The sequence below is a fragment of the Onychostruthus taczanowskii genome, unplaced genomic scaffold (assembly GCF_017590055.1).
Source record: "Onychostruthus taczanowskii isolate IOZ18803 unplaced genomic scaffold, ASM1759005v1 scaffold98, whole genome shotgun sequence".
In the NCBI taxonomy this organism is placed as follows: Eukaryota; Metazoa; Chordata; class Aves; order Passeriformes; family Passeridae; genus Onychostruthus; species Onychostruthus taczanowskii.
The window spans coordinates 1,988,899-2,001,898 of record NW_024507879.1 but is presented as its reverse complement, the minus strand read 5'-3'; the positions used below and the strand labels follow the sequence as shown (position 1 = coordinate 2,001,898).

At 52.2% G+C, this 13,000-nt stretch overlaps 1 protein-coding gene across 1 annotated transcript in view; it reads left to right on the top strand.

Annotated features, from left to right (window-relative positions):
- Window positions 1-13,000, top strand: part of CDH23 (cadherin related 23) — a 177,989-nt gene that overhangs the window by 109,466 nt on the left and 55,523 nt on the right. Inside the window, exons 13-18 of the mRNA XM_041427243.1 lie at window positions 8,334-8,398; window positions 8,925-9,162; window positions 9,704-9,809; window positions 9,895-10,022; window positions 12,528-12,600; window positions 12,835-12,951. Of these exons, the coding sequence (XP_041283177.1) occupies window positions 8,334-8,398; window positions 8,925-9,162; window positions 9,704-9,809; window positions 9,895-10,022; window positions 12,528-12,600; window positions 12,835-12,951 (727 nt within the window). The remainder of the gene's footprint in view (window positions 1-8,333; window positions 8,399-8,924; window positions 9,163-9,703; window positions 9,810-9,894; window positions 10,023-12,527; window positions 12,601-12,834; window positions 12,952-13,000) is intronic.

Here is a 13,000-nt window from a genome sequence, read left to right as displayed (position 1 = left end):
CTCACCCCACCCTGCCTCCCACCATCCCTGTGGCCAAGGGCGCTCTCTGTCCCCCAGCACCTGTGGAGCTGCCACTGTCTGTTGTTTCTTGGTGATCTCCAAAGCTTTTCTTTCCCCTTTTTCTTGAAGAACAAATGAATGCAGGGGGGCAGAAGCAGTTGGGGAGCAAAGGCAGTAGTGGAGGCTGCAGCTCTGAGGTGCTGGTGGGTGAGAGGCTCACCCTGAGCTCTGTTTCTCTCTCACGTGGTGATGGTGGCTTGTGGACCAGCCACAAGAGAAAACCTACACTGCTCCTAATTTTGGGAAGGTTGCATGGAATCAGGACACAGCCGTTGAAAGCAGGGAAATACCTGCCTTCAGGTGGGGTATTTCCCCTACCTGAGGTGGGGAAATACCTTGCAAATCAGTGGATGGATAAAAAGGCATCCAAGGATCTTCCATGGGGAATCAGAGTGGGATAAACCATCCCCTGGCCCCTCCATGGGGTCCTCTCTCAGCATTAGGAACAGAGGCTGGTGCAGCCCATTGTCTCATGGTGGTCAGCAGGGGAGCCACCATGAGGGCAGCACAGGGCTTCTCAAACTTCTTCAACTGACTGACCCTCCACGTTTTGCTCAGGGGGTTGAGTTTGTGTCCTGCTCTGCGGAGAGTCACCTGCCCCCCTACCTTAGGAGTACCTTGCACCTCCTCTGCCTTCTCACATGGGTTATGGAAGCTCAGGGTGGGGAAACACTGGGAGGACTCCCAGCCCAGCTTCCTCCTTTCCTTCTGCTTTATATGGATGGAAAATATCCTGGAAAGTCCTTGCTGCAGAGGAGGAATGGACAGGGTGATGGTAGCTGGGGACTGCCAGCCAAATGTCTGGGGCAGCCTGGGTGTTGCAGAGGCTCAGATGTGCGGAGAGGATCTAAGAAAGCAGGAGGGCATCCAGAGGGCACTGGTGGGAATATGAAAGCGTGGCTCAGCAGCAGCTCATGGAGGCTGGAGAACTCTCAGCTGGACATTTCTGATGTCCTCCAAGCCTGGGCTTTGTCCTTTCTTCCAGCCCTTCTCCCCACCTGTGGCCCACACAGCTCTCCCTCCCTGTCAGCATCTTAATTGATCTTGTTGTTCTCAATCCCCCCTCCCCAGTGCTCCATCTCCAGCTGTGCTTAAACAGAACAAAATCTCTTCCAATTTCCCTGCCGCTTAAAAGAAAATTGAATCCTTTATCTGCAAGAGGAGAGGAAAACTGCAAACACAAGAAACAGTAAAGAGTTAAATAATCAAAGCAGATGATTCCAAATTGCCTGGAAAGTTAAACATGAATGGCTTGGCTTCTTCCTGCGTGCTCCTTGGGTTTTTACAAGTATAAAAATATGCTTGCACTCCTTGTTCCCATTAAATATTCTTATCAAGCCAGCTCTGTAAATAAAGGGAAGGGGAGGAGGGAGTTACCAGGAGTGATTGACAGATCTGAAGTCCTCGTCTTTCTGTCAGGGCCCAGTGCTCTTTGGCTGTGTTTATCTCTTTAATCTAAATATCAATCCGTGAGACCGAAATGGGGTGGAATAGGAATCATGACAGCCCGAGAGCTGAGGGGAGAGAGAGAGAGAGACACTTATTGCAGCTTGTGCAGCTTCTCCCTGTCCTGATGGAGCTGTCAGGAAAAACGCACAGCTAGAGCAGAGGTGGGAAAACAAAACAAAATCACAGCCTGGCCCCTTCCCCCCGCCCAACCAAAAAAACAAAAAAAACCCAAAAAAAACAAACAAACAAAAAAAAAAAAAAAAAAAAAAAAAAAAAAGAAAAAACCCAACAATTCAGCCCATGAGAGGAGAAAGAAAATCAGGAAGCAAATGCAGCCCTGCTCCTGTCCAAATTGCACAAACCAGGCAGCAGGATTCCCCCCCATGCCTCTCACTGTTCCCAGCAGGAGATGGGGTTGGGTGGTTTTCCTTTGCTGCTTGCTTTGCCTGGTGATTTGGGATGTGGCTGAGAGTTCAAGGGAGAAATGTTCCCAAGGTGATGCTCTTTGCCATGTGAACACCCTGGCCTCACACCTCCTTCTCAGCAGTCCCTTTAGGGCCATCACTGTCTTCACCTTGATGCATCCTCTCCCAGACTCCTCATGCTTTTACACCCACGAAGCTCCTACAGAGCCAACACTCCTGGGATTTTAATCTGTTTTCAAAGCTGCCCTCAGTATCTCCCAAAGCACCCAAGATGGTTTCCTCAAGCAAAAGGCTCCCATAGGAATCAGCACTCAGGGAGTGCTGTTGGCTGAGTGACACTGAGACGCAGACTGTGTCACCCCTGGACAGATGACCTTGAGCTGCCCCTGGTGCTGCTGACATGCTGAGGTTGGTGTGTGAAGAGGATGGTAATTTGACTGAACTGGGTGTTCGGGAGCCATTAGATGAGCAAATCAATTGGGTTTTGCCATTCCCTTTCTGCAGGCTGGGATGCAACACATTCATATCCATCTCATGGCAAGGACCTGTTCAGCCCATCCCTCCTCCTTTGTTTCTATCCCCTCTGTGCCTGCTGGGCCTCTCACCTGGGTGAGGTGCAGTTGCAGATGGTGGGTGGCGTGATCGGCTTCCCAGAGCGCTTGCAAACACTTTAGTGATCATTGAGAATTTATATTTCTTCCACCAGACTTTGACCTTAATTTCTTCCATTTTGCTGGGCTGTAAAATTCATTAGAGACCCAACAGCGAGGTGATTGAGATGTCAGGCCAGGCAATTGTGGGGTTATTTAATCGCTGAGATGTGCCACTTGCCATTTAGGTGGACAACAGGAGAATATGAAATCAATGCAGTTCATTAGTGGAGGACTCACACGCAGCTCCAGTAAAACCCGTGGACATTTAAATGGGCTTGGGTGTCACCAGTGAAAACCCACGCTGGAAGAGCCTGTTTATCTCACTTTTGGGCCATCTTCTGTCACCTGGTGTTTTAAAGCCTGGTCTCCAGCCATTCCAGCAGCCTGGCTACAGTAAATCACTGCCTGCTAAATCACGGCTGCCCAGGCAAGTGTTAACCTCGCCTGTGTGGAGCTGATGTTGCAGGGGCTGCTGTTATAAAACACAATCAGGAAGGCTCTTGTTTTCCCTGGTGGCTGGCAGAAGAGGTGGGGAAAAGCTCTGCCATTCCCAGGGGGGTTGATTGACTATTTTTCCCCCCTAGCCGGGTTCAGCGCAGCCCTCCGGGGTCATTAGCGCCAATTGATCTGGCTGGCCCTGGGCAGGGCTTGGAGCTGCTGGGGAAGCGGTGGCAGCCCAGCATTGCCTTGATTCCCCTCTCCCTCTTTCCCAGCTAATCACTGGAGCCACTGGGCTCCAGTGCCAGCCAGCCACCGGTTCTGATTGCCACCTCCCACCGGGCAAACTCTCTGTAAAAGCCTGGGAGAGAGCACGGCCAGGCCAGGCAGTGCTGACAAAAGAGCTGTTTTCCGACTGAAGTCATTCCATAATAACTTTAAGTAGGTTTTCCATTGGTTTTCCATTCAGCTTTCACAGCCCGGTGATTGCATCTCATGGAAGCCCTTGGCCCTTCACATTTGTCTCCTCCAAATCACAAATCAAATCCCAATCCCAGTGGCTACCAGCAGTTAGCTGTTATTGCCCTGGGACCTGAGGTTGCCTTGAGGAAGGGATATTTGGATGGCTGCCTACTTAATACATGCAGGTTTTGGTGACTCCAAAAATCAGTCGGATGCCAGGGCATGGCTTCCCACCACGGAATTCCTGTACCACAGTCTGAGCAGCCTGTGGCCGCCCAGTCAGCCCCAAGCAGCAACTAGATCTGCCTCACTGTCTCAGAAAACAAAAAAAAAAGGTGGGAATCCTCCTTCTGTTTGCTTTCCCAAGCCACAGGCATCTTGCTGGAGCAGGCAGGGACGAGGCTCTGCCCGGTCACTCCAGGAGCCTGACAGCTTTTTGACGTCCTGTAATTGCTTTCCTGCCACAACTCTTTTAAGCAGAGAGCTCCTGGCCAAAGCAATTTGTTCCCCATCAATTTTTATTTCCTTCTTTGTGCATGTGAGGGAGGGAAAACAAAAAGGGCGAAGGAGAACAAACAGAGCTGGGACCTGCTCCGGTGGGAAAGGTGGGAAGGGTTTGGCTCTTCAGCCAGGCAGGACATGGCAGCCCTGATCATCATTCCAATGCGCTCTGCTCACCCCTGCAACCAACTTCCAGCTGCTCATCCCTGTCTTGACAGTTCTGGGAGGAGGACTGCCGTCCCAGGGGCTCCGTGGGGGATCTGAGCCACCTGAAGGCTCTTCTTGGTTCTTTAAGCCCTTGCCGACTCCTCCTGCCGTGCTCCCTGAAGCTGCTGCGAGTAGAGTTAATCTCCGGCAGTTTAAGGAGTCGTTGAGTGGGTCTGGCGGATGATGAATGTCTAAACCATTACCGGGTGAAGCTCCGTGGAGCTGTTTAAAACTGAATTCTCCCATGTAAATTTCTGCTCCATCAATCCTGATGACATGTCAAACATTGCTATTGTTTCCTGAACAAATTGGACGACATGCCCTTTCCTGCAGATTTGCCCACGAGAGCAGAGCCGCTCGCCAGCTCCTCGCTTTTGTCTCCTGCTCTGCTGGCCTGGCCTGCGGGTGGGGAAGGGTGGATGTGATGACCCTTGGTGGGACAAAAGGAGACATCCCAAATATTTGTGCAGACGGACAGAGAGCCAGGCCGTGGGTATTTTTGTGTGATTTGTGTGCTGGGTGCCCACACCATGCTGCAGCTCAGTAAATTAATCCTTTGGGTTATCCAGGCTTCCTCTTCTTGCCACTCTCCCAGAGTTTAGCTGCACAAATGTGGGATTTTTTTAGAAATGGTCTGTGCTGGTGACAGCTCATAAAAGTACAGATGTGGACCTGCGTTTTCCTCCTGCCCTTTTGCAGGCTCCAGTGGGCAAATCCCACTTTAATATTCCAGGCAGGAGAGGAGAGCCGTAAAAGCCATTTGATTGCTTCTCCAGGTGGAACCCCGAGAAACTTCCAGCCAGCTGCCTTTCCTCCCCGGGCTGTGGGGATGGATGCTTGCATGCTGGGGGGGGAAAACAAATCAGTGATTGGGAAAAGCCACAGGAAAACAGCTGGTACCCTGGGATTGCTGACAGCTCGGTGGGATTTGGGGTGTTCTGCAGACGTGTGCTCTCTCACAGCCCTCGGCATCACTCTGCAAAGGGAGTGTGTGTTGCCTCCCCAGGGGCTTAAGCAGCTGAGCATCCTTTTTTACCCTTAGAGGGGAAAAAGCTTGGTAATGCAGAAACAGGTGAAGATCCCAAATTAAATATGCTGAGCGTGCGTGGTTTAGCTTTTTTTTTTAGCATGTTCCCTGTCACGCTCAACTGACCTGCTCCATTGCCCAGCATTATCTCCATGATGTTCAGTTGCCAGGAAAGCCATCCAGCCGACCTCACCTTCCCCCTCCCTGGTGTAAATCAGGGACATTAATTAGCTTGGCTGGTGAGGTGGTGGATGGGGCAGAGTCAGGCTGCCCATCCTCCTGGCTCCTCAGGAGAGGTGCTTTTTGCCTCACTGGCACTTTTGATGTCATCACAGCTTGTGGTCCAGCCACCCTCCTGGCTCCTCTCTCCCCAGGGCTCCCATTCCCTCCCCACTAACCTTCTTTTAACCTTCCTCCTTCCCTATCTTTTTTTTTTTTTTTTCCCCTCGTCAGAAGAAAATTACACTTTCCCAGTGTTGTCTGTCACTGCAATAAGCACTTACGAGTGCAATTGTATGGGGCCAAATGAAGGGAATTCGTTTTGCCTGTGCTTTCTGGGACTGTCAGACCCCCTGTAAATCATTATCTCATCACCAGCCCATCCAGGTGCATGGAAAATGCTTTTCTGGGCTCTGCTCTCGCACCAGCCACTTAGGAATGAATGGAACCGAGGAATTCACAGCAGTTGTGGGCACAGAAGTAATGGATAGGAAAAATCCTGGCTGGAGGTTGAGGGCTGGCAGTGCTAAATATCCTTGAAGTGCTCAAGGATTTTGGGGACAGAGGACCCAAAAAAGGGGCTGGTGGCAGGTGTTAGGATGGGGGATTAACCCCAGAATGAGTTGGCTGAAGGACTCTGGTGTGGGCAGATGGTGGGGTGACCCCCCCACCCTTCTCTCCAAGTGTTTCCATATGGAAGAGTTTCCACGCTCTGCCTGGGATGGAGCACCTCCAGGGATGTCCTCTGGGAGGGAAGATGGACTCCAGAGGGACTTGTCCCCCAGGAGTGGGTGCTGCTCGCTCTCTGGGCATCTCTCCAGGCAGATTTCCACAGATTTGTTGCATTTTACCCAACACAATTCCAATGCCCATGGAAAGGAAATCTCATTGCAGCGGTAGAGAGGAAAATCAGCAAAATCAGTAGGTCTGGAAGGCTGGATCCTCCAGAGCACCCTTCAGCTGGCAGCAGGCATCAGGAGTTCACTTCTCAGCCTGGGAAGGTGTTTGGGGAGGAAAGCTTAAATAATCCTGTCTGGTTATCCTGCCTTTTGCTCTTTGTCACCCCGTGGTGTGGCATGGGAGCAGCACATGGGGGTAAAGCTGTGCTCAAGCTCCTACTCTGCTGTCATGGGTAATCAAGGCTGTCAATAAATCAGGAAAGTTTTGGGAACAGGCTGTATTCCATGCCACTCCTAAAATACAACCTTTTCCTGATATCTGGACATAAAATGTGTCTTTGACCCTGCTTCTTCACAGACCTGTTGGTCTCTAAGTAATCCAGACAGGACTCAATTTAGAAAATATACTGGGGGAGAAAAAGGATATTTTGGGGATTGCATTCCGCTTTCCTCACCTAAAAATAAAATTTTCTGCTCCTTTTTCCTGCTGCCACTCATGCATATTTTATATATTCATTAGAGCAAAGACTTTGAAACACAAATAAATCTTGCTTTGCTCATCCAGAGCTGACACAGTGAGTTGTGAACACCTTCCCCAGAAGGTGCTGGTCATTTAGCCGTGACCAGCCTGCTCCAGCTCCAGCAGCTGCCAGTGGAGTAGGTGCATCCCACAGCATCCCAAGCCACTCCATCTGTGGGAATGCAGCAGATTGCACCCCCAGAAGGGCTGTCCTTGTGGAAAGCAAGACCAAAATCACTATTCCTTGCTTTTCCAGATCTGTATTTTTACCTGGGGGGCCATTCTGAAGTGCAATAGGTTTTTATTCCTCTACTCTTATTGTGGTTTGACACTGGCACCCACAAAAGCTGCTCACTTACCTTCCCCTGCCACAGCTGGGCAGAGGAGAGAAAAAAATTTAACAAAGGGTTCATGAGTTGAGATAAGGACTGAGAGAAAACACTCCAAGGGCAGGTACAAAGTGAGTTTGTTACTAACAAAATCACAGGAGGATAATGAGAAGTAAAATAAGCCCTTAAAAATAAGCCCTTTTATTCACTCCTTCCCACTGACAGCACAGGGGACAGGCTGTAGGGGTTTGGGTCAGTCCATCACTCGAGGTTTTCTTCTTGGCTCAGGGAGAGGAGTCCTTCCCCTGTGAGACAGTGAGGTCCTTCCCATGGGAGTTCTCTATGAACTTCTCCAGCATGGGTCCAAATCTCATGAGCAGCACTCCTACCTTACCTGCTGCAACCTGAGTCCCTCCCACGGGCACACAGTCATCCCAAAACTGCTGTGACATGGGTCACTCTTCCATGGGGTGCAGTCCTCCAAGGATAGGCTGCTCCAGCCTGGGAGCACGACTCTTCTCTCCACTGGGTCTTCCACTGGAGCACAGCCTCCTCCAGCTGCTTTTCTTCTAAAATCTGTCATCACAGAGGCATTACCATAATCTCTAAGTGGCCTTGGCCAATTAGCAGCATGTCCACCTCCAGAGCCATCAGGGATTGGCTCTGCCAGACATGGTGGAAGCTTCCAGCAGCTTCTTACAGAAGCCACCTCTGTGGCTCCCTGCTACCAAAAACCAGGCCATGCAAGCCCCACACAGCTCTGGAATGCACAGGGAAGGGTAGGAGCTGTGGCTGCAGAGTCCCAGCTTTCTGCCTTCACGGGGAAAGGAACGGTGGCCCTTAGGAATTATCCATGGGGATTTTTATTTCAGGTGTGCTTCCCAGGTTGGCATGGTGTGTCAGGGAAAGTAAGTAGGTGTAAAGTTTCCCACTGCCAAAGGTTTTGGGAGAGATGCTGAGGAATGTTGATGGAGGGCTGTTAGCTAGGGCAGGCTGGGAGTCAGGGGTGAGCAGGGGAGTGCAAACAGCCTCTGCCCTGCAGCTCTTGAGGGATAAATGGCAGCACACCAGGTCTGCAGAGGTGTGTTCAATGCAACGTTTCCATAAATATCTTCATTTATTAATTAAATTTTATGTTTTCCAGGCAACTGACAATGATGTGGGCACATATGGGAAAGTCAGTTATTTCTTCAGCGATGACCCTGACCGGTAAGTGTGACTGACTGGCAGGAGTTTGATCCTCCAAAATCCTCTTCTATCCCCAGTAGGCAGTCACAGGGCGATTAAAGGCACTGGTTATGTCCCACCTGTGAGATGCCTTATGATCCCCTGTCTGTGCTGTCTCCCAGAGGTGTGAGCTCAGCACATGCCTGATGCCTGTTCAATCAGCATGTTTAATTGCTTTGCTAAGTTGGGAGCTGCAGGCACCAGCACTGCTTGAGAGCAGTCAATGGTTTCACAGCGAGTTGTCGGCCCTGGAGCAACACCTGTGGTGGAAAGTTGGGGAGCATACATGGGCTGCCCAGCAGAACAGATCTGGACGTCTCTGCACCCATTTTCTCTGCCTGTGGAGCAGCACTGAGGGTTGCTCACTGCTCAGCTGTGTGGAGCTCTTGGAGGTGCTCTGGGACCTAATATCCTGCAGACAAAAGTCACGAACTTCACGCTGTCAGGCTGCTGCCTCTCCAGTGTGTGGTCACCAAGGCTTTTTCCCCTTCCTTTGCTGTCCCCTCAGTTTCTCCCTGGACAAGGACACGGGTGTGATCATCCTGACAGCTCGGCTGGACTTTGAGACCACGCAGCGCTACACCCTGACCGTCATCGCCCGCGATGGCGGCGGGGAGGAGACGACAGGGCGCGTCAGGATCAACGTCCTGGACGTCAATGACAACGTCCCCACCTTCCAGAAGGAGGCCTACCTGGGGGCCCTGCGGGAGAACGAGCCCTCTGTCACCCAGGTGGTCAGGCTCCGGGTGAGGGACTGCCGTGGCTCCTCCGCTTGGGATGTGCAGGAGGGGGACAGGAGTGGGTTAGAATCACAGGATGGTTGGGGTTGCAAGGGAGCTTAGAGCTCAGACAGTTCCAACCCCCTGCCATGGCCAGGAACATCTTCCACCAGGTTGCTCCAAGCCCCATTCAGCCTGGCCTTGGACACTTCCAGGGATGGAGCAGCCACAGCTTCTGTGGGCAACCTGTGCCAGGGCCTCACCACCCTCACAGGGGAGAATTTCTACCTGATATCTAATCTAAACCCCTCTCTGTCAGTTTAAAATGATCACTGCCTGTGATGGGTTTAACAGACACCTTCCAAAGCAGGTCCCAACAATCAGTTTCTTTCTTGCATGAGAGAAGCAGGCGAGAGGAGGCTGGTTTACAGATCCCCTCAGGGCCCTGATGGGCACAGCTCCCTCCATCACTTTTCCAGTCTCCTTGGGCCCAGCCTGCACCTCCCATCCCCTCAGCTCTCCCTAGCACAGCTCCCATGCCCATGTATTCCCTCTGCTCACACCCTAGGCATCTGATGAGGACTCCCCTCCAAACAACCAGATCTCCTACAGCATCGTGCAGGCGTCTGCCTTCCGCGACTACTTCGACATCACGGTGTCAGAAGGGTACGGAGGTAGGTGCTGCTCCTGGCACCACAGGGGCACCCCTGAGCCTGTCACATCCTGCTCCCCTGACCCCCCAACTCTGCATCCTTCCAGTGATCAGCGTGAACCACCCCCTGGACTATGAGCAGGTGGCCAACGGGGTCATCTACCTGACGGTGATGGCCAAGGATGCCGGCAACCCGCCGCTCAACAGCACCGTCCCCGTCACCATCGAGGTGTTTGTAAGTACAGTGCCTGGCATTCCCCTTGTGCTCTCCCTGCAATTGCTCCATAGCAGTGCTATTAATTCCTCAATAACCCAGCAAGTCTATTCCACCCCGTGGAGGTGTGTGGATTCCTATTTCACGTGTCTCGTGTGTGTGTGTCGTACGTGTCTCGTGCCGCAGCTAACCACGGGGTGAGGAGCAGAGCAGGAGCAGTGTGGAAATCCCTCTGGAGGAGGGGTTTCTGCTGGGAAACTCAAAGCATTGCAGCGTTCCTCGGGAAGATCAGATCAGTGTGTCACTTTGAGGCACATTGTGGTTTGAGGGTGTCTGCAAGGAGGTGTCAGTGATGGAGACAGTTTGGTTGATAACGTGTCAGTCTCGCAGCTGTGGGATCTCTGCCAGGCTGGCAGCAGCGTCAGTCTGGGAAAGTGAAGGAGATAAAGCCAGCGATGCTGTAAGATGGGAATGAAGTCCCATGAGCATGTTTCTCCTTCAGATCCCTCGTCGTGCTCGAGAGAGGGGGAACAAGGCAGTGCCCAGGGAGTTAGTGGTGGTTAAATACATCCTTCCCACACTGGGCTTTCGACAGCATAAACATCTCTTTTTCAAGACCACACTTCAATGGGTCATCTCTCTGGGTTGGGTCTGTAGCTGGCAGGGTTTAAGTAGCTGTCATTTTTCCCGCTCTCAACCAAAGGGAATTTCTCTCAGCTGGAAAAAGAAAAGAAATAAAAGCCAAAAACTAGGAAGAAAATGAGGGGGAAGTGTTTTGTGACGGCACTTGAGGAAAAAGAGCTGTGAGAAGGCAGAAGCAGTGTGGAGGGAGGTGATTTTTTTTCATCCTTTGGTTGTTGGTTTTTAATAAAGAAGTCAAACTCGCCTTGTAGATTTCCCATTAGGGGACAATACGCTTTTGTAGAGGGAGCCGCCGAGTCAGAACTAATAGTGCGCGCCGCGCCAGGATCCCAGGAAATAGCACTGCTAATAAGTTTCTGCCTCACTCCCTGCCACCGATGCCCTGCTCAGGGCCATGAGCCGGCGGCTCACAGTGTGCCTGTGCCTGGAGGAGAGGGGTTGTGTGCTTGGTGTGAGTGTCAGCCACTCTCAGCATCCTTGGAGATGGCCTGGAGTGATAGGACAAGGAGGATCAGCTTCAGACTGGAGGAGAGGGGAGGTTTAGGTTGGATATTGGGAGGAAATTCTTCCCTGTGAGAATGGTGAGGCCCTGGCACAGGTTGCTGAGAGGAGCAGTGGCTGCCCCTGGGTTCCAGGCAGTGTTCAAAGCCAGGTTGGATGGGGGCTGGGAGCAACCTGGGACAGTGGAAGGTGTCCCTGATATGGCAGGGGTGGGTGACTTTTCCAATCCAATCCATTCTCAGATTCTATGATAGTGGCTGTCTGAGGGTGAGGTTGTAGGGAGGAAAGATGAGGGTCAGGAGAGCACGGGAAGCTGGTTTAGCTGGTTAGGTGGATACTGTCCTCTGTGGGAGTGGAAGAGTGCCGGGTTCTGTCTGGCATCGCTGCAGGTGCCTCGGGGAGCTTTGGAGCTCCTGTGGCTGAAGTGGGAAATGTGCTTCTCGAGTAGAAGGCAGGTGCAGGCCAGCTCTGGCCAGATGGAGAGCCAGCCAGAAGCAAACCCTGCCTCCTTGGGACTAGGCTTGCCGGGCCGTGGCCTTGCTGAGCATGGCCTGATGATCTCAGGAACATTAATGACACCACACAGCATCTGCTCTGGCTCGTGTCCACCCAGCTGGAGCCCCAGCTCAGCCCTGTCCAGCTGCACTCAGCCTCTCCATTGCCTTTAACCTGGCCAGGCCTCCTGGATGAGCCCCACCGATCCCTAGAAGAAGGAGGAGGAGGAGAAGGGATGGTGAGGACGTCACCGGGACAGGCAACAAGTTCCTCATTACCCTCAGAGGAGGTGCCAGCAAATTTGAGCGACTCAAAGGCTGATTAAAGACCACCTGCTTACAGAACTAAAGCAGGGGCTGGCAATTTCATTGCAGCACGATGGGCATCGTTGGCACGTGAAATTGCTTCAAATCTCAGGTTGGGTGGCAGCAGGAGCAGCTGAGCCTGCAGGTCCATCTGTGGTCTCCAGGTAGAAATCATTTCCAGGGCAGCCCCAGGGAAATGGAGAGGTCCATAACAGTGTTTTGATGTCCTGGCAGCTCCGTCCTTCTCTCCATAGGCAGTTGGGTTTGGTTCATTTAAGGCAGATTCTTAACCATGTTAAACAGCATTTAAAACCCCCTGGGGGAGCTTTAAACCAGTCGAAAATCTATTTTGAGGTACGTTGCAAGCTCCTGCCTGGTTTCTCCAGGATGGCCATAGTCCCTGGCAAAGACAGGCTTGGAGGGAGCACATCAGGATGCAAACCAGCTTCCCCCCAAAATAATGCTATGACTGGTCACACCTTGAGAGGCAGCCACCCAGGAGCATCCCCATGCCAGACTCTTGCAGCTGCTTGACCCTTTTGCCTTTTTCCCAACCAGCCTCTCGACCTTCTCTTTGCTTCAGGATGAAAATGACAATCCCCCCACGTTCAGCAAGCCCTCCTACGTGATAACTGTCATGGAGGACATTATGGCAGGTACAGGGCACACCCCTGCTCCTTCTCTGGCCTCCCAGAGGGCCCTGAAGGGGGTGGGGGATCCCTTTTGGGGAGGTAAAGCCTGGTAAAGTCTCATAGCTGTGGGGCCTGCGGGTTTGGCCACTTTGTGCATGTGCAGGAGACGGGACCCCTTGTCTGGGTGACCTGCAGACAAGGGGTCCCTGGGGGCACAGGGCAGTTCTGGCTCATCCTCATCTCTGCTTCTGCCTCAAGGAGCCACAGTGCTGTTTCTCAATGCCACGGACATGGACCGGTCCAGGGAGTACGGGCAGGAGTCAATCATCTACTCCCTGGAAGGCTCCTCGCATTTTCGGATCAATGCTCGCTCAGGTGAGCCTCTGGACGTGCTCTGCCCTTTTCCTTTCAGTTCCTTCCTTCA